The sequence below is a fragment of the Amblyraja radiata genome, chromosome 5 (genome assembly GCF_010909765.2).
Source record: "Amblyraja radiata isolate CabotCenter1 chromosome 5, sAmbRad1.1.pri, whole genome shotgun sequence".
NCBI lineage: Eukaryota > Metazoa > Chordata > Chondrichthyes > Rajiformes > Rajidae > Amblyraja > Amblyraja radiata.
This window is the reverse complement of record NC_045960.1, coordinates 6,204,969-6,226,927: the sequence shown is the minus strand read 5'-3', so window position 1 is coordinate 6,226,927 and position 21,959 is coordinate 6,204,969. Positions and strand designations below refer to the sequence as shown.

Sequence of the window (21,959 nt, the reverse complement as noted above, 5' to 3'; positions counted from 1 at the left end):
GTCCTGGGCTCTTGTCGCTTCCAGTTCTAACCCCTCCCACCCACCCCTCCCCACTTTCAGTCTGACTGAAGAAGGGTCCCAACCTGAAATGTCACCCATCTTTTTTTCTCTCTCCCGAGATGCTGCCTGACCTGCTGAGTTGCTCCAGCACTTTGTGCCTATCTTTGGTATAAACCAGCATCTGCAGTTCCATTTCTAAGGATTGATTGTGAGCAGTTTTGGGCCCCATGTCGGAGGAAGGATGTGCTGGCTCTGGAGAGGGTCCAGAGGAGGTTTACAAGAATGATCCTAGGAATGAGTAGCCTATGATGAGCGTTTGTCAGCACTGGGCCTGTACTCGCTGTAGTTTAGAAGAGCGGGGACCTCATTGAAACTTACAGAATAGTGTAAGACTTGGATGTAGTGGATGTGGAGAGGATGTTTCCACTAGTGGGAGAGTGTAGGACTAGAGGTCATAGCCTCAGAATTAAAGGATGTTCTTTTGGGAAGGAGATGAGGAGACATTTATTTAGTCAGAGGGTGGTGAATCTGTGGAATTCTTTGCCACAGAAGTCTGTAGAGGCCAAGACTGTGGCAGAGATAGTAAGGCAGAGATAGATAGATATTTGATTAGTACAGGTGTCAGGGGTTATGGGGAGAAGGCAGGAGAATGGGGTTAGGAGGGAGAGATGGATCAGCCGTGATTGAATGGTGGTCTGGACTTGATGGGCCGAATAGCCGAATTCTACCCCTATTATTCATGACCTTATTTCAAAGATCCATTTTGGGCCCCTCTGGACTTTAATTGACGAGGGCAAGGGGAGTGTTTTAACCAACTCGGGGTAATTCCAAATGGTTCCAACCTGCAAGGTAAACAAAATGGCGATTGAGTAGCAGCTTTATTCTGAATAATGAGATCTGAATTACAGAATAATGCATTTAGACAAATAAAATACATAATTCAGCCATTCAATTCCCATATATGGTATGGAAAACAAAATGGCGGCATGGTGGTACAGCAGTAGAGTTGCTGCCTTCCTGTGCCAGAGACTCAGGTTCTCCCTATGACCACATGCGTTTTCTCCGGGCATGGGCGGAAATCCCGGGGCGGTAAAGGGGGGACACGACCCCCCCCCCCATGTTTTGCAATCCGGACTTCATCAGCCGCTTTCTTATGTCCCTGTCCCACTTAGGAAACCTGAACGGAAACCTCTGGAAACTTTGCGCCCCACCCAAGGTTTCCGTGCGGTTCCCAGAGGATTTTGTCAATCTCCCTACCTGCTTCCACTACCTGCAACCTCCGGCAACTACCTGCAACCTCCGGGAACCGCACGGAAATCTTGGGTGGGATGCAAAGTCTCCAGAGGTTTCCGTTCAGGTTTCCTAAGTGGGACAGGGGCATTAGGGCTGAATCGACCCGTTCGCGGGGCCTTTCAGCGCCCGGCGCGGCTTAAAATCAAACTGCTGCATCGAGGCGATCGAGGCTCCCGATGTCGAAGCCCACGCCGGCCAATGAAAGCCCAGTGAACGGGCCGATTCAAGCCCCACGATTCGGGGTGGAAGAAGCTGCTGTTGCTGTTGCTGTTGCCCACAGCAGAAGCCCCGTGTGCGCGCGCGGCCGCCAAGAAATTGCGTCCCCCGCATGTTTTGACAGCGATTTCCGTGCCTGTCCCCGGGTGCTCCAGTTCCCTCCCCCACACCAAAGACGTACAGGTTTGGAGGTAAATTGGTTTTGGTAGAAAAATATAATTGTCCCCTGTGTGTGGAGTAGTGTTGGTGTACGGGGTGATCGCTGGTCGGCGTAGACTCGGTGTTCCAAAGAGCCTGGTTCTGCGCTGGATCTCTAAAACTAAAGTCTACTCTGTTCGCAAGTATTTAAGTATTTAATATGCCAACCTGAACAACACACTTTCCGCTAATAAATGTGCTTGGGAGACTTGAGAACAGGGTGTACTCTTAAATTCTACTTTTTGACAGCTCTTAAGAATCAAAGACTTTAAAAACTGTTTGTTTACTGCAAGCTATTGACAAAGGTCTCCTTGGCCATGATTCCAAATAGCTTTGAATTTACTGCACTGTAGATTAGTTATCCGCTTAAATCTTAAAATGCAGGCCCCTCCTTTTATTTTAATGGTTCTGTACACTAACTAATGTTGTTGGTAGTTACCACAGGTTTAATATCCCTATCTGCCATCCCCCTTAGAGTTTACAACTTAATGCGCACGATTTTCGGGTTGACCTATGAGTCTTTTACCCAGAGTAGGGGAATCAAGAACCTGAGGACATTGGTGAGAAAGAGGAATAGCATAGAACCAGTGCCAACGGGTGATCAATGATCGTCGTGGGCCGAAGGGCCTGTTTCCATGCTGCATCTCTATGTTATACCACAATATTATAAGGAAATAAACCAAATGAGGTAAAGTTAATTAATCGATCACTCATTTTTATTTGTATAGCACATTTAAAACATCTCACGTTGACCAAAGTGCTTTACATCAGTGCAGGTACTAACGTGCTACATACAGTGGTACACAGACCTAACAATACATACATAAACTGTTTACAGCGCCCCCTCAGAGGGGCTCAAAAACGCTAGGGAGTAGAAATAGGTTTTGAGCCTCGACTTAAAGGAGTCGATGGAGGGGGCAGTTCTGATGAGGAGAGGGATGCTGTTCCACAGTCTAGGAGCTGCAACCGCAAAAGCGCGGTCACCCCTGAGCTTAAACCTAGACCGCGGGATAGTCAGTAGCCCCAAGTCGGCCGATCTGAGGGACCTGGAGGTGGAATGGTGGGTTAGAAGATTTTTGATATGGGGGGGGGGGGGGGGGGGTAAGGGTTTTGTATACGAATAAGAGGAGCTTGAAGTTGATTCTGTACCGCACTGGGAGCCAGTGGAGAGGGGCCAGAATCGGGGTGATGTCCCTTTTAGGGGTACCCGTCAGGAGTCTCGCTGCGGCGTTTTGGACCAATTACAGGTGGGACTGGGATGATTGGCTGATGCCAGTGTATAGGGAGTTGCAGTAGTCAGGGCGGGAGGAGATTAATGCGTGGATGATTTTTTCATGGTCGTCGAATTGGAGGAATGGTTTGATTTTAGCTATGGTACAAAGCTGGAAGAAACTCGCTTTTACCACAGAGTTGACTTGCTTGTCAGACTAAGAGTAGGTGGCGGTGCCTTTAGGATGCAGTATTTCTAAACTTAATTAAATGAGGTGGCTTTCATGGAGAATGTTTACAAGTAGGACAGGGTAAATGCAACCCGGTAAATTATAATAATACTAAGACTATTCGTAAGTTCATAAATTATAGGAACAGAATGAGGCCATTCGGTCCATCAAGGCTGCTCCTCCATTCAATCATGGCTGGCCATTCCCCTCAACTGATGCTGCCCGGTTCAGCTGAGTTTCTCCAGCATTTTCATAAGGTCATAAGTTATAGGAGCATAATTAGGCCATTCGGCCCATCGTCTACTGTGCCATTCAATCACCTATCTTTCCCTCTCAACCCCATTCTCCTACCTTCTCCGCATAACCCCTGACACCCGAACTGGTCACGAATTGAGAGCTGCAACACATAACCTGTGTATCCATCAAGATTTCTATTTGAAAGCATTTGTATTTCATGGATGAAAGTGAAGTCTGGATGTAGCCTTGCATTCTGCAGAGACTCTGTATCTGATCCCTGTAAATAAATGGATTATGTGTGCTGGGAATGAGCATACGGCCCTGCGGATCACTACGTCTACTTTCTCTGCCAGACCCTACCCCCACTCCTCCAACTTAAACTCTTCACCAGCCAAAGTTTCTCTTGAGAAAATAACCCTGGCTCGGTTGCCTCCAACCCAAACTTGCACCTGTTGCTTCTAAGTTGCTTCGTTAAGTTTATTTTCCTCCTTTGTACTGCACCGGCACACTTAATTTAGATCTAAAGTGACCTTTAATCTTCAGTATCTATTCGTATAATAGGTGCAGGAGTAGGTCATTCGGCCCTTCAAGAAAGCACACCCATTCAATGTGATCATGGCTGATCATCCCCAATTAGTACCCCGTTCCTGCCTTCTCCCCATATCCCTTGATTCTGCTATCTTTAAGAGCCCTATCTAGCTCTCGAAAGTATCCAGAAACCCGACCTCCACCGACCTCTGAGGCAGAGAATTCCACAGACTCACCACTCTCTGTGAGAAAAAGTGTTTCCTCGTCTCCGTTCTAAATGCCTTACCCCTTATTCTTAAACTGTGGCCCCTGGTTCTGGACTCCCCCAACATCGGGACCATGTTTCCTGCCTCTAGCGTGTCCAAACCCTTAAGGGCCTGCGCCACTTGGGCGACCTAATCCGCGAGTTCTGGTGAGTTTGCCTTCGACTCATACTCGCAGCATGGTCGAGAGTGGTCTCCTCGTACTCAAGGCCTCAGCTAGGTCGCGGCGTTTTTTTCAATATGTTAAAAAATGCCTGCGAGTTTAAAAGGTCGCCATGGAAAAAATCGATACTTTTTTTACTCTTGGTTTGGTCATAGTAGGTCGGCATGTTAGTCGTAGGTAATCGAAGGTAGTCTTCATCATAGTCGAAAGGAGGTCGAAGGAAATCGAAGGAGGTCGTCTTCACTCTCCACTATTCGGTGTCCAATTTTCCCGAAGTTATTCGTAGCTAGTCGAAGCTGGTCATTTTTTTCATACTCTTCTAAACTCGCCAATTAGGTCGCCCAAGTGGGGCAGCCCCTTTAATAATCGTATATGTTTCACTAAGATGCCCCCTCATCCTTCTAAACTCCAGAGTGTACAAGCCCAGCCGCTCCATTCTCTCAGCATATGACAGTCCCGCCATCCCGGGAATTAACCTTGTATACATTGTACACAGCACCCGTGGTCAGGATCAAACCCGGCTCTCTGGTACTGTGAGGCTACAACTCTACCGCTGAGACAGTGCTGCAGTCTCTAGTTTAATTTACTGTACTGTATCTATGTTCTATCTGATATGACGGATGTGTAATAATGTAATTTCCCCTCCCCCAAGCAAGAGTATTGGTCTTCAGTAATCCACAGTCCAAGTTGTGTACTTGTGTCTGATTGCCTGATTAAACAATCTAGTAACATGTGGGCAGAGGGTATCACTGAGGGAAACTTTGTGTTAAACCTACACAACAAAATGAGTCATACTTTGAAATGGCAATTACAATTTAAATAGTCTACTTCAAAATAAGGTCCTGCCACCAGATTGTTGTAAACTTTTGACCCTTTTAAAACAATTGCAAAACTCTTTAACGGTCTTTGGACTGCTGGCTTCTATTGTCAATAAAGATATCACTGGACTTCCGAAAAGCTCTGTCCACCGCACTGTGATGTTGCAGTGAAGGTCATCATTTTTTACTTTTCCTAAATGAACCTAGTCAGAAATGTGATGATGCTGCTGTATTGGGGAAGTAAATGGAGGACACAAAGTGCTGGAGTAATAGACAATAGGTGCAGGAGTAGGCCATTCGGCCCTTCGAGCCAGCAGATTGATTCAATGTGATCATGGCTGATCATCCACAATCAGTACCCCGTTCCTGCCTTCTCCCCATATCCCCTGACTCCGCCATCTTTAAGAGCCCTATCTAGCTCTCTCTTGAAATCATCCAGAGAACCCGCCTCCACTGTCCTCTGAGGCAGAGAATTCCACAAACTCGCCACTCTGTGAGAAAAAGTGTTTCCTCGTCTCCGTTCTAAATGGCTTACTCCTTATTCTTAAACTGTGGCCCCTGGTTCTGGACTCCCCCAACATCGGGAACATGTTTCCTGCCTCTAGCGTGTCCAAGCCCTTAACAATCTTATATGTTTCAATGAGATCAAACAAGAGGACATTACTTCAGAATTAAGGGACAGAAGTTTAGGGGTAACATGAGGGGGAACTTCTTTACTCAGAGAGTGGTAGCGGTGTGGAATGAGCTTCCAGTGGAAGTGGTGGCGGCAGGTTCGTTGGTATCATTTAAAAATAAATTGGATGGGCATATGGATGAGAAGGGAATGGAGGGTTATGGTATGAGTGCAGGCAGGTGGGACTAAGGGGGAAAAGTTGTTCGGCACGGACTTGTAGGGCCGAGATGGCCTGTTTCCGTGCTGTAATTGTTATATGTTATATGGTTATATGGAGAATCCCTCTCATCCTTCTAAACTCCAGAGTGTACAAGCCCAGCTGTTCCATTCTCTCAGCATATGACAGTCCCTCCATCCCGGGAATTAACCTTGTGTTATGGGTCTGTCCCACTTAGGCGAGTCTTGAGCGACCGCCAGGGACTAATTTGAATGGAATTCACCCACAACACCTTTGAGACAGCACCGACGACAGCAAAAATTGTCGCCACTGTCGCCGAAAAGTTTCCAACATGTTGTAAATTTTGAAGCAGTCATCTGTAGTCGCCCAAAAAAATCGCCTAAGTGGGACAGGCCCATAACTCTGCGGGTCAGGCTGCGTCTCTGGAGAACATGAATGGGGACGTTTCGGGTCGGGACCCTTCCTCAGACTGCACAGAGATGGGGGTGGGGAGGGGACTGGTGGAGGAAGAAGAAGTGAGAGAGAGTCTTGCAGAACTCCCATCAGAGAGAGGAGGAGAACCTTTTCAAAGTGGATATACCTTGAAGAGATGTTGCAGTAGGTCAGACAAAGCATTGTACTGTGAGACCAATGGGTTATTTTAGCTATTGAGTTCAGTTTAGTTTATTGCCACGTGTACCGAGGTATAGTGAAAAGCTTTTGTTGCATGCTATCCAGTCAGCAGAAAGACAATAAATGATTACAATCGAGTCTTTTACAGTGTATAGATACATGATATGGTAATAACGTTTAGTAGAAATATAGAAAGTAGATGCAGGATTAGGCCATTCGGCCCTTCGCGCCAGCATGCAGGACAATATGATCAAGGCTGATCATCCAGAATCTGTACCCCGTTCCTGCTTTTTCCCCATATCCCTTGATTCCGTTAGCCCTAAGAACTAAATCTAACATCTAACTCTAACTCTAGTGCAAAGTAAAGGCAGCAAAGTCCGATCAAGGATAGTCTGAGGGTCACCAAAGAGGCAGACAGTATGCTCGCTGGTTGTGGTAGGATGATTCAGTTGCCTGATAACAGCTGGGAATAAACTCCCTGAATCTGGGTGGGAGAGGGGAGAAGAGTGAGTGGCCAGGGTGCAACATCTTTGATGACGCTGCTGGCCTTGCCGAGGCAGCCTGAGGTGGAGATGGAGTCAATAGAAGGGAGGTTGGTTTGTGTGGTGGTCTGGGCTGCGTCCACAATTTAACCATTTAAAGCTTTCATTGCTCCCTTTGCTCCAAAGAGCATGGGAGCATAAAGGAATAAACCAACGAAATAACAAAGTGTGTCCAAACTTGGCTGCAGCATGTTTACTCATGCAAGACGTCAAGGCAGTTGTACAGCTGCATAGAACAGTTGACTTGCTTGTCACATTGCATCTGCTGTTGCTGCCTATTATATATTTCATTGTGTTTTAAAAGTCAATGACCACTTTGTATGGTAAACAAGGTTACTGCATTACTAATGTCCCCACTAAGTCGTGAGATAATGTGGTATTGAGAGAAGTGGTACCCTTTTTTTTAAGAAGTGTTTTATGCGTGAATGGGGAGCGAGTGAATGTCTGACAAGCACGGTGGTGCAGCAGTAGAGTTGCTGCCTCACAGTGCCAGAGACCCGGATTCGATGCTGACTACGGGTGCTGTCTGTACGGAGTTTGCACGTTTTCCCCGTGACCATGTGGGTTTTCCCTGGCTACTCCCGTTTCCTCCACATTTCAAAAACCCATGGGTTTGTGGATTAATTAGCTTCGGTCAAGTTTGTAAATTGTTCGTCGTACGTTGGATCGAGTGTATGACAGGAGTCGGCAACCTACGGCCCCTGGACCGAATCTGGCCCGTAACCCGAAATCATCCGGCCCGCAGGCGGACCTTTTCCCCGTAATTATCCGGTGCGCCAAGCAGCGGCCGAGCTCTGGCTGTACCGCATCCTGCGCAAAGCCGCCGGCACGGCCGCCCGTGCTCCTTCTGTGAACACGTTTATGAAAGATCTGCAGATGCTGGAAAAATCGAAGGTAGACGAAAATGCTGGCGAAACTCAGCGGGTGATACATGCAAGGATTCCATAGAAACATAGAAAATAGGTGCAGGAGGAGGCCATTCGGCCCTTCGAGCCAGCACCGCCATTCATTGTGATCATGGCTGATCATTCCCAATCAATAACCCGTGCCTGCCTTCTCCCCATATCCCTTGACTCCACTAGCCCCTAGAGCTCTATGTATAGAAACATAGATTGCATGAGGCTGCCTCACCCGCTGAGTTTCTCCAGCATTTTATGTCTACCTTCTGTGAACATGTGATTTGATGCCTGCCATCCGGGGCGGGATCCATGTGTACACGTGATAGATGTGGCCCGCCATCCGCTCACAGACATGTGTCCCGGCCCCCATGCAGAACAAGGTTGCCCACCCCTGCTGTTCGGGGTGATCGCTGGTCAGCATGGACTCGGTGGGCCTGCTTCTGCACTGTCTGACTAAATTTACAAAAAGGCAGTCAGCGTCATCAGCCACCCACACTACCCTGGTCACGCTCTGGTTTCACTCCTGCCTTCGAGAAGAAGGTGCAGGAGTCTGAAAACTGTGACCTCCAGGTTCAGGAACAATTTCTTCCCAAGAACCATCCCCTGACTCCGCTATCTTTAAGAGCCATATCAAGGTCTCTCTTGAAAATATCCAGAGAACCGGCCTCCACCGCCCTCTGAGTCAGAGAATTCCACAGTCTTGGGTTGAGACCCGAGTCTGAAGAAGGGTCTTGACCCGAAACGGCACCCGTTCCTACTATCCATTGATGCTGCCTATCCAGCTGAGTTACTCCAGTATTTTGTGTCTATCGTCGGAGTAAACCAGCATCTGCAGTTCCTTCCTCCAAAGATGCTGCCTGACCTGCAGAGTAACACCAGTACCCTGCATGCCAATGGTTGTTTAATAGTGTGTTCAGACAATACTGCTTGGAACTGGATTCCATGTGGATAATCCAGTTTGGACAGCCAATTATCGTCTGCCGGTCCATCACGGAGACTGACCTCCCCACCATCAAAGGGACCGACGAGAATCGCTGCCTCATAAAGACAGCCAGCATCAGAAACAAAGAACTGCAGATGCAAAAGGAGACAAAGCACTGGAGTAACTCAGCGGGTCAGGCAGCATCTCTGGGGGACTTGGATAGGTGATGTTTCGGTTCGGGACTCTTCTTCAGACTGATTGTAGGTTTGTACGACTAGGTTCAGAGTACAATGAGTCTGAAGAAGGATCAGAAAACATCACCTATCTGGTCTGAAGAAGGGTTTCGGCCCGAAACGTTGCCTATTTCCTTCGTTCCATAGATGCTGCTGCACCCGCTGAGTTTCTCCAGCATTTTTGTGTACCATCACCTATCCACGTTCACCAGCGATACTGCCTGACTTTTTTTTAGTTTAGTTTAGAAATACAGCACGGAAACATGCCTATCGGCCCACTGAGTCTGCACCGACCAGCGATCTCCGCACACTAACACTACCCTACACACACTAGGCACAATTGACATTTGTACCAAACCAATTAACCTACAAACCTGTACGTCTTTGGGGTGTGGGAGGAAACCGGAGAACGTACAAACTCCGTACAGGCAGCACCCATAGTCGGGATGGAACCCGGGTCCCTGGCGCTGAAAAAGTTGTAAGGCAACAACTCTACCGCTGCGCCAGCGTGCCGACTTACTGAGTTACTCCAGCACGTTGTGTCTTTTATTGTAAATGAACATCTGCAGTTCAGTGTTGCTCCAAGGCACTGTTGTCCTGGGAGGGAGAAAGTGAGGTGCATGAGATAGATGAGATGCTGTCATAGGTTGCGTTAACTTAGGAGGAGAATTGATGTGTATTGTTTCAAAGAACAGAAATCAGTTTAAAATAGTTTTTTTTTTAAATTATGGTAACGTATACCTTCTAAAACAGCCATAATAGCAGAGGTGATGTCAAACCAGTCGTCTAAATAGAATCCCTCTCATTTCTTAAGGTGCCAAAGATAAAAGAGTTTCATGGGGTTGTGGAGAGAAGGCAGGAGAATGGGGCTGAGAGGGAAAGACAGATGAGCCACGATTAAATGGCGGAGTAGACTTGATGGGCTGAATGGCCTAATTCTGCTCCTAGAACCTATGAACTTACGGGGGGAAAAAATACTTTTGTTTAGTGATACTGTGTGGAAACGGGGTCCTTCGGCCCACCGAATCCGCGCCGACCAGCGATCCCCATACACTAGTTCTATCCTATGCATCAGGGACAATTTACTGAAATCAACTCACCTTCAAGGGCAGACAAAAGTGCTGGAGAAACACAGTGGGTGCAGCAGCATCTATGGAGCGAAGGAAATAGGCAACGTTTCGGGCCGAAACGTTGCCTATTTCCTTCGCTCCATAGATGCTGTTGCACCCGCTGAGTTTCTCCAGCATTTTTGTCTACCTTCGATTTTCCAGCATTTGCAGTTCCTTCTTAAACACCTACAAGGGCGGTCACGGTGGCGCAGCGGTAGAGTTGATGCCTTACAGCGAATGCAGCGCCGGAGACCCAGGTTCGATCCTGACTACGTAGTCTGTACGTCTGCTGTCTGTACGGAGTTTGTACGTTCTCCCCTGTGACCTGCGTGGGTTTTCTCCAAGATCTTCGGTTTCCTCCCACACTCCAAAGACGTACAGGTTTGTAGGTTAATTGGCTTGGTAAATGTTTAAAAAATTGTCCCTAGTGTGTGTCGGATAGTGTTAATGTACGGGGATCGCTGGTCGGCGCGGACCCGGTGGGCCGAAAGGGCCTGTTTCTGCGCTGTATCTCTAAACTAAACTAAACTACAAACCTGCACATCATTGTAGTGTGGGAGGAAACTGGAGCACCCGGAGAAAACCCACGCAGGTCACAGGGAAAACGTACAAACTCAGTACAGACAGCGCCCATAGTCACGTTCGAGCCCGGATCTCTGGCGCTGTGAGGCAGCAAATTTACCGCTGTACCACCGTGTTGGGAACGTGTAGAGACTGAAGCTGTCACTAGATTTTTGCCCCGCGAGCTGATGATAACCTGTATAATCGATTGATTGACTGAAACTCTGATTACGTTCTTTCTTTGTATAGTGCGAGGATGTCGCCCTGGAAAGATTGTACAGATGACGGAGGCCGAAGTGCGGGGCCTGTGTATAAAGTCACGGGAAATCTTCCTCAGCCAACCTATTCTCCTGGAGTTGGAAGCACCCTTGAAGATCTGTGGTAAGGTGATAGGAGTTGTTACATTGGTCTTTGTACATCAGTGGGCATTTTGCCAGCACTAGCTCAGAACCTATCTGCATTGTCAAACCAATTTGGCTGGTTACCCAGTAGATAAAGGTCTTCTCATCATAAAACTGTCCACAGTTCAGGTCTAATCAGGCGTTACAAAAGCCGTACGATTAAGATGTTTTGTGGAATATATCCCTTTGGAAGAGCAGTGAGCAGTGAGCAAAGGCAGTTCCAAAGAAAGTGAGCCGTAAGCTACATTTGGTTCATCCTCCAATAGACCTGATAATGCTGTGTAGGTTCTAAGTATGTAAAGAAAGAGCACAAAGTGCTGGGGTAACACATAATAAATATAACATCTAGCCTAATTTCAGGTAGTCCCTGCTTTCTCCTCCCCTTCCCAGCTCTCCTTCAGCCCACTGTCTCCGCCTCTTCTTCTTCCAGCCCCCCCCCCCCCCCCAGCCCTCACATCAGTCTGAAGACGGGTCTCGACCTGAAATGCTGCCCATTTCCTTCGCTCCATACATGCTGCCTCACCCGCTGAGTTTCTCCAGCATTTTTGTCTACCTAACATCTAGTCTAGTTTATTCTCATGTGTACCGAGGTACAGTGAAAAGCCTTTGCTGCGTGTTATCCAGGCACCGGAAAGAATGTACATGATTACAATCAATCCGTCCACCGTGTACAGAAGCAGGATAAAGGGAATAACGTTCAGTGCAAGATAAACTCCAATTAATGATAGTCCAAGGATTTCCAATGAGGTAGATAGTAGGTCAGGACCGCTCTATAGTTGATGAGAGGATGTTTCAGTTGCCTGATAACAGCTGGGAAGAAAGTGTTCCTGAATCTGGAGCTGTCTCACTAAGGCGACTTTTCAGCGACTGTCTTCGACCTTCAAGCTCGAGGGCACTCGCCTGAAAAACCTCGAGCTGGATCGACCGTCAGCGATGAAACCGCGAGCTGGATCGACCGGCTGCGCACACTCACACACACACAGACACAGACACACACACACACACACACACACACACTGCAAAGGCGGGGGGCAGGGAAAGCAGGGGAGCGCTGTCTGAAATTCACACCCGCGATGAAGAGGAAGGTAAAAGACGGCTGCACAGTTACGGTAAGTCCTTTAGAGAGCGTGGAGAGGTGGGGGTGAGAGAAGGAGGGAGAAGAGGAGGAGAAGGAGTGGAGACACTTTTAAAAAGCCAGACAACTTATAATAAAGTTTATCGGCCATTTAACATTACCGGTCGGTTTTCCTTGGTTCTGAAAACTCCAATGAGCCAATTAAAATGAGATTGCCAATGGCTGCCCTCGACTGCCTGTAACAACATAGCGACCCCACTCCACTGCACTACGAGTTCAAAAGAACCATGCCGACCAATTTTTACTCGCAGAAATTTTTTCGGCACGCTGAAAATTTTTCCTTGGTCAAACTGAGTCCGCGTGTATGCGGGAACTTCCTTCAAGCATGAAGGAGAGTTCCAGGGACCTCCTAGGACCACGTGTCAGCCATGCTGCGAGTTTGAGTCGAGGGCAAACTCTTCTAAACTCGCAAATTAGGTCGTCGCGGTGGGACAGCCCCTTATATGAAGGGATAGATGATTAGTTGACAAAGGCTGGGTTTAGTCCAGGTGGTGCAGCGGTAGAGTTGCTGCCTCACTGCGCCAGAGGCCCACGTTCCATCCTGACAACAGGTGCTGTCTCTACGGCGTTTGTATGTTCTCCCCGCGACCTGCGTGAGTTTTCTTTGGTATCTCCGGTTTCCTCCTACACTCCAAAGCCGTACAGGTTTGTAGGTTAATTGGCTTAGTCTAAGTATAAATTGTCATTAGTGTGCGTAGGAAAGTGTTAGTGTGCGGGGATCGCTGGTCAGAGCGGACTCGGTGGGCCGAAGAGCCTGTTTCTGTGCTGTATCTCTAAACTAAACTAAAAGTTGTGTCTATCTTTGGTAATAACCAGCATCTGCAGTTAATTATATGTTGAAGTGTACTTGCTCCTTGAAGCATCGAGTTTATATAGCCCATCACCGTTCAAAACAAGAATGCTTTGATATTTTGTTCAAATATGGAATAGGCTTGCACTTCGCCACATTTTATTCCGTCTGCTGCCATCTCGTTCATTCAATTAACCTTTTGGACTTAATTAACTTTTGTGTGCGTCTCCCACATCAGAAACCTTGATCTCTTCTAATTTAAGAGCATGATGTCTTTCTTTCCTTACTCTTGCCCTTTTCGGTGTGATGAAGCTTTTATTAAACAATTTAATACGCCAGGCAAGGGACGGTTGTTAGTCTTGTGTATCGCGAAAGGACATTTTCCTGGACGAGAGCCAGTCGCAAGACATGGGGAGCATGCTGTGCTCAGCATGGATGCTGATCTATAGTCACCACATTTCTATTTATAGTCAACTTCCAGCAGTCATCTTGCTGGTGTTTTGTGTCTGCCAGTATGAAGTCTCTCCCTTAGACATAGAAACATTGAAACATAGGTGCAGGAGTAGGCTATTCGGCCCTTCGAGCCAGCACCACCATTCAATCATGGCTGACCATCCAAAATCAGTACCCCGTTCCTGCTTCCCCCCCCCCCCCCCCCCCCCCCCCCCGTTTCCCTTGATTCCTTCAGCCCTAAGAGCTAAATCTAACTCTCTTCTCCCCTGATAGTTCCACGCATTCCTGCTGTCATATTTATGTGCATGGCGTCTCTCCCAGCTCATCTCTGGCCTTTATCCAACCATCTGCCTATCAAACACCCTCTCCCTCACCCCCCCCCCCCCCTCCCTCCCCCCCCCCCCCCCCCCCTCTCTTGTATCCACCTATTACATGGCACGCTTTGTTCTGCCTCTCTTCCAGTTTGAGGGAGTGGTTGAGTAGGCTGGGTCTCTATTCCTTGGAGCGCAGGAGGATGAGGGGTGATCTTATAGAGGTGTATAAATAAAATCATGAGAGGAATAGATCGGGTAAATGCACAGAGTCTCTTGCCCAGAGTAGGGGAATCGAGATCCAGAGGTCATAGGTTTAAGATGAAGGGTAAAGATTTAATAGGAATCTGAGGGGTAACTTTTTCACACAAAGGGTGGTGGGTGTATGGAACAAGCTGCCGGAGGAGGTAGTTGAGGCTGGGACTATCACAATGTTTGTCCTGCTCCTCCTATCCTCTAGCTTCCCCCACAATCCCGACCCAAAACGCCACCTATCCTTGTTCTCCTGGGATACTGCCTGACCTGCTGAGTTACTCCAGCACTATGTTTTTGTTTTTTTTTGTAAATCGGCATCTGCGGTTCCTTATTTTTACCACCATTGCCCTTGCCCGTGTAATCTATTCTTTCTCGCAGGGCGTGCTATGGTATTACTGTCATCAAGTCTTCAGTCATAGGCACTTCATCCAAAATGGGCGGCGCAGTGGCTAGCCGTCTTCTTCTTTCGTGTGGCGTGCACAGCCTAAAGTTGTTGAACAACTTGTTCTATTTGATCTTCCGTTTGTGCACGTCGAGTTGATTGCATTAGTCGAAACAGGGCGGACCACGTGAAGGTTGTAATCTTCCACCCCAGTGGCTAGTCGAGCTGCTGCCTCGCAGCGCCACAGACCCACCCGGGCTCCATCCTGACCTCGGGTGCTGCCTGCGTGGAGTTGACACGCTCTCCCTGTGAATGCGTGGGGTGCGTCCGGTTTGCTCCGACAACCCGCAGACGTGCGGGTGTGCAGGTTAATCGCCCCAGTGTGTAGGGAGCGGATAAGAGAGTGGGATAACATAGAACTGGTGTAAACGGGTGGTCAATGGTCAGCGTAGATTCAGTGGGCCATAGGGTCTGTTTCCATGCTGTATCTATCAATAAATTAATCTGTCTTGCTTTGTCTTTTCCCCAAATAACTAAAAGCAACAATGCAGGTGGAGTGTTAAAGTCTGTGCACCACCATTTGTGCCAAACTGAGAGGCAGCAAGCCCGAGTAGCTCCGAGTTTTGTTTAGTGTGTTTGTGCGTTTTGTTGTTGTTTGTGTAGTATTTTACATTGTATGTGTATAATCGTGTATAGGAGGGATGAACTAAGTATTTTTTGCTTTCATGTATTGTCTGTATTTTATGTATTGTCTGCTTTATGTTCTGACTGTGTTGGCTACTGGACATCTGAATTTCCCTGAGGGGATTAATAAAGTGTTTATCTATCTATCTATCATCTATCTATCTATCTATCTATCTATTTTCCTTGAATCATGTTGGTACCAAAGATCGTAGTCTCTTTGGTTGGTACTACGGTCAGAATGCTGCCCACCTTTTTAAAAGCAGAATGAAACGGTAACGGAGAGAGGCATATAAATAAAAAATATATTTACGTAGCACTTTGCACAATCTCAACATTGTGCACAGTGCTTAATACTAATTTACAAATTTCAGTCACTAGTCGGGTGGCACGGTGGCGCAGTGGTCGAGTTTGCTGCCTCACAGTGCCAGGGACCCGAGTTAGATCCTGACCACGGGTGCTGTCTGCATGGAGTTTGTACGTTTTCTCCAGCCGCTTTGGTTTCCTCCCACACTCCAAAGACGTGCAGATATGTAGGTTAATTGTCTTTGGTTAAAAAATCGTAAATTATCCCTAGTGTGCCGGGTAGAGCTTGTGTACGGGCTGGTCGATGGTCGGGCCGAAGGGCCTGTTTCTGCTCAGTATCTCTAAAGTCTAAAGTAAATTTACACTTGACAGGGTTTCTGCCAAGTCAAGTCAAGAGATGTCTTAGTAATGTCCAGAATTTTAAGAATTGCTAATAAACCAATGTCTGCTAAACAAAACAACACAAAAATGCAGAGTTACTCAGCAGGTCAGGCAGCATCCCTGGAGAACATTGATGCATGACGTTTCTGGTCGGACCCTTCTTCAGACTGATCGTATTTGGGATGAGAGGAAGAAAGCTGGATGAGAGAAGGGGCTGGGCAAAGCCTGACGAGTGATAGGGGAAGGTACACAAAATTGCTGGAGAAACTCAGCGGGTGCAGCAGCATCTATGGAGCGAAGGAAATAGGCGACGTTTTGAGTGATAAGGGGAAAACAGGTGAGGTGAGAGGATGCGGTAGATAGGCAGATGGTTGGATACTTTCCAGTCTGAAGAGGGTCCCGACCCAAAACCTCACCTATCCATGCTCTCCAGAGATGTTGCTGAGTTACTCCAACACTTTGGCTCTTTTTTTTGTGAACCAGCATCTGCAGTTCCTTGTTTCTACATTCTAACAAATAAAATTGCTGTCACTGTCCAAATTCAGCTGGAATAGTATTAAGAGAGTGTTCCTCCAGCAATTTAATTTTAGATTAGTTTTAATATCGATTCGCATGTAGTTTGACCACGGTGTCTGAAAGCCTGTTCTTGCGTTGACCTTGTGACATGTTGGGTTCTATTTTATATCCTGAGAGGCAATTTACTGTTATTTTAGGCTTCTCCCCATATCCCGACTCCACTATCTTTAACAGCTCTATCCAACTCTCTCTTGAAAGCATCTGGAGAATTGGCCTCCACTGCCTTCTGAGGCAGGGAATTCCACAGAGTCACAAAGACTGAAAAAGGTTTTCCTCATCTCCGTTCTAAATGGCCTACCCTTTATTCTTAAACTGTGGCCCCTGGTTCTGGACTCCCCCAACATCGGGAACATATTTCCTGCCTCTAGCGTGTTCAATCCCTTAATAATCTTACATGTTTCAATAAGATATCCTCTCATCCTTCTAAATTCCAGAGTGTACAAGCCCAGCCGCTCCATTCTCTCAGCATATGACAGTCCCGCCATCCCGGGAATTAACCTTGTAAACCTACGCTGCACTCCCTCAATAGCAAGAATGACGTTTCGGGTTGGGACCCTTCGGACTACTCGCAAAGGTTGGGGAGGGGAGAAAACTAGAAGATAAAGTGGTCAACACGGTATACAATAGGGAATTGAAAAGAAACCAAGGAGAGGCGGGAATATGGGAATACCGCAGGACGTGCATGCAGTGAACAATTTAAATGCACAAAGGGTGACTATATCAGCACAACCTTGTAATCTTGTACAGATTTAAATGGGGGAAAGACGGGACTGCTCATATGGGGCTTAAACGCAGTTGTACACAAAATGCTGGAGTAACTCAGCGGGCCAGGCAGCATCTCTGGAGAGAAGGAATGGGTGACGTTTCGGGTCGAGACCCTTCTTCAGATTATTCAGACCTCTGGTCCTGAAACGTCACCCATTCCTTCTCTCCAGAGATGCTGCCTGTCTCGCTGAGTTACTCCAGCATTTTGTGTCTATCTTCGGTCAAAACCAGCATCTGCAGTTCCTTCCCCTCACATAAACATAGGTGTGGGTTACTTGGACTTAATGGACTGTTTCAGTGCCATTGTGAGCCTCTGTAATTCATATTTCTAAAGCCGCCATTGATTATCCCAGCCAAGTCACGCTCATAAAAGGTATTGTTTACACGACTTGGCTTGAGACGATCTCTTCATTTAATGTTGTTAAGTAGGAATCGTTACCTCAATCTAATAGTGTTTGCAGTCTGCGATATGAATAACGTTTTTGTTGTGAACTTGTATTTCGATCCGTAATTAGACTTAGCCAAATAATCTACCATGCATTCTTTGAGTGGGTGGTATTAGACTTGCTTAAGTTTTTTTTTTGCTTTTGCATTTGAGCCAAACAAAACTAAAACAAAATTGAAAGTGTTGAACTTACATTCACATTGCACGTTTTATAATCTGCCACATTTGACCATTAAGTTTATGGAACATCTCACAGGGATGTGGCTTCACAAGTCTTTGGGTTTCTGAAAATAAGTGTGAAAATTAATTACCACTGTATCCCTTTAAAATAGCAGGGAAGTCCGATAGATTTGAGTCATCAGGTCATAAGTGATGGGAGCTGAATTAGGCCATTCGGCCCATCAAGTCTACTCCGCCATTCAATCATGTACTACCTTCTAACCCCATTCTCCTGCCTTCTCCCCTGTCACCCATCTTCAAAATGCCTCTTCACAATTGTTTTGGTTTAATCCTCACCTTTTTTTGGGTTCAGTATAGTTTATTGCCACGTGTCCCGAGGTACAGTGAACAGCTTTTTTGTTGCGTGCTATCCAGTCAGCGGAAAGACAGTACATGATTACAGTCAAGCCATCCACAGTGTACAGATTCAGGATAATGGGAATAGCCGTTAGTGCAAAATAAAGTCCGATTAAAGATAGTCCGAGGGTCTCCAATGAGGTCAATGGTAGGTCAGGGCCGCTCTCTAGGTGGTGATAGGATGTGATAGTACCTCATGACTGCTCTCTGGTTGTGGTAGGATGGTTCAGTTGCCTGATAAACAGCTGGGCAGAAACTGTCCCTGAATCTGGAGGTGTGTGTTTTCACACTTCTGTACCTCTTGCCTGACGGGAGAGGGGAGAAGAGGGGATCACTGGGGTGAGACTGGTCTTTGATTATGCTGCTGGCCTTGCCGAGGCAGCGTGAAGTGTAGATGGAGTCAATGGAAGGGAAGTTGGTTTGCCCGTTGGTTTCCCTAGACTGGAAGTGGAGCAATCCAAGTTGGCTCTGTCTGGGTCCTTCTCAATTCCAATGAGTTTTCTCCAGCACTTTGTCTTATTATGATTCGTAAAACTGATCATATCTCTGAAGATCTTTCCCGGTCCGAGAACCCTGATGCAATTATTAAGAAAGCACATCAGTGCCTCTACTTCCTGAGAAGATTACGGAGAGTCGGTTTGTCAAGGAAGACTCTCTCTAACTTCTACAGGTGCACAGTCGAGAGCATGCTGACCGGTTGCATCGTGGCTTGGTTCGGCAACTTGAGCGCCCAGGAGAGGAAAAGACTACAAAAAGTAGTAAACACTGCCCAGTCCATCATCGGCTCTGACCTCCCTTCCATCGAGGGGATCTATCGCAGTCGCTGCCTCAAAAAGGCTGGCAGCATCATCAAGGACCCACACCATCCTGGCCACACACTCATCTCCCTGCTACCTTCAGGTAGAAGGTACAGGAGCCTGAAGACTGCAACGTCCAGGTTCAGGAATAGCTACTTCCCCACAGACATTGGGCTGTTAAACTCGGCTCGGACAAAACTCTGAACATTAATAGCCCATTATCTGTTTATTTGCACTTTATCAGTTTATTTATTCATGTGTGTATATATTTATATAATGGTATATGGACACACTGATCTGTTTTGTAGTCCTGCTTACTATGTTCTGGTGTGCTGAAGCAAAGCAAGAATTTCAATGTCCTATCAGGGACACATGACAATAAACTCACTTGAACTTGAACTGATCGGGTTGCACGTGATGAAATGATATATGGTATCCAAGTAGTGCATCCTCGTCTGACAGGAGCAGGCTTGACCCTGTTCATGACAACAGATATGCCAGTCACTGCTGGGATCCTAAGGGTCATGCACGTGCATCTACTGATCTGATCCGTCAAAAAACCAATGTGAAAAGTTTGAACTTAAAGTTGAACTTGAGTGGAAAAAGTGGAATTTTGAAAATCAAAAGATCCGAAAGTTAATTTAAATTATTTTTGGCAGAATCACAAAAGATGACACAATGTGCTCTGCGGGTCAGGCAGCATGCGGGTTGTCTTCAGTCTGAAGAGGGGTTCAGACCTGATCCTTCACCTATCCATGTTCTCTGGAGTAACTCAGCGGGTCAGGCAGCATCTCTGGAGAACATGGATAGGTGACGTTTCACAGAGTGCTGGAGTAACTCAGCGGGTCAGGCAGCATCTGTGGAGAACATGGATAGGTGACGTTTTACAGAGTGCTGGAGTAACTCAGCGGGTCAGGCAGCATCTGTGGAGAACATGGATAGGTGACGTTTCGGGTCGGGACGCTTCTTCAATCTGACCTTGAACCCAAAACGTCATCTATCCATGTCCACCGGAGATGCTTCCTGACCCCTCAGTTACTCCAGCACTGTTGTGTCCATTTTTGTAAACCAGCATCTGCAGTTCCTTGTTTCTATACATTTGTTTTCTCAAAATGTTGACGATTTTTCAATGCAAGACATGCTCAGTGGATGAGCCTTTGAGCTCATCCAGAGTCCATAGGGTGAGCTCTGGGAAGGTTTCCTGCTAATTACTAAAATACGATGGTCATTGTCCATATGCCAGTGTCCCAGAAGCCTGCTTCGTTGCCTTGCCCACCTGATCTGCTTCCTTTGGGGATTCTTGGTGTGTTGTTCCCCATGCTCTTTTTTCTTCCCTGTGCCTCTGCCTTTCATTGTGTCCTGCCCTATATCAATCTTCCCAAGAGCATCACTTTGGCTTGGATTCCATCTGTCATTGCCGTGCCTATCTTATCAACTGATCAATGTCATACAGGCAGCCTAATGAGCCTGTCCCACTTAGGCTATTTTTTGGGCGACTAGGCTGTCACCACATGGTCGCCGGGGTGTTGCCTGTATGGTCGTGAGTCGTCTCCTCAGTCGCCCAAAGAGTCGTAGCATCTTTCTGGTCGCCGCTGGATTTTCAACATGTTGGAAAATTTTTGGCGACAGTGGCGACCATAGGTTTGACGCCAATGAGCGTAGATTGACTTCTCCTGACGTAGGTGCTGTCGTAGTTGTCGCCAGGTTAATGTAGGATGTCGTAGGTTGTCGCCGGTGCTGACTTCGGTAAATTTCATGGTCGTAGTCGCCGGCAGTCGCCTAAAACATCGCCTAAGTGGGACAGGCCCATAAGGCGATCCTTTCATCGAGTTATAGAGCCATACAGCTTGGAAACAGGATCTTGGTATCAACTTGCCCACGCAGACCAGCATACCCCATCTACACTAGTCCCACCTTCCCACATTTGGCCCATATCCCTCTAAACCTGTCCAATCCATGCTTCCACCAGTAGGAGAGTCCAAGACCAGAGGGCACAGCCTCAGAATAAAAGGGCGTACCTTTAGAAAGGAGATGAGGAGGAATTTCTTTAGCCACAGGCGGCTGTGGAGGCCAAGACAATTTATATTTTTAAGGTGGCGATTGGCAGGTTCTTGATTAGCATGGGTGTCAGGGGTTATGGGGAGAAGGCAAGAGAATGTCCGTTGTGGGCAAGTTGGGCCGAAGGGACTGTTCCACACGATATCACTTTATAACACTGACGACCAATGGGGTTGAGAGGGAGATTGAATGGCGGAGTGGACTTGATGGGCCGAATGGCCTCATTCTGCTCCGACAACTAATGTACTTATGAACCTCCTGTAATGCAGTGACGACAACAGTACAACACGCTCAAGCTTGGATCAAATTGCTCCAGCTAGTTCTCATTGTGGCGTAGAAAGGACCTGCAGATGCTGGTTTACACGGAAGACAGACACAAAATGCAAGAGTACATCAGCGGGTCAGGCAGCATTTCCACAGAAACTGCTTGACCTGCTGAGTTACTCCAGCGCTTTGTCTCTATCTTTACTTCTCATTGTTCCTGCGTTCTCCACCCAAAGTAAAACCTTCCTATCTAGTTATATTATTGATACAACTTGCAAGAAACCCCATCTGTTCTGTGCTCCATCATCAATTTTCCCCGAGTACTGCGCTTACATATCATTTCTGCTGCTGCATGCAAGACTTTCATTGTTCCGTTCAGGGACATATGACAATGAAACACTCGTGACTGTGTTGAGGGCAGATTGAGTCTATTGTCTGTTCATGGCCTGGTGTATTGGTGCCCGTTCATTTGCTCCAACCAGTCGGGTGCCCAAGGTAG

General features: G+C 47.1%; 1 protein-coding gene across 1 annotated transcript in view; it reads left to right on the top strand.

The window, feature by feature from the left end:
- The window catches only part of ppp1cb (protein phosphatase 1 catalytic subunit beta), a 131,676-nt gene that overhangs the window by 38,058 nt on the left and 71,659 nt on the right, over positions 1 to 21,959 (top strand). The window contains exon 2 of the mRNA XM_033020556.1: positions 11,134 to 11,265. Within this exon, the coding sequence (XP_032876447.1) occupies positions 11,134 to 11,265 (132 nt within the window). The remainder of the gene's footprint in view (positions 1 to 11,133; positions 11,266 to 21,959) is intronic.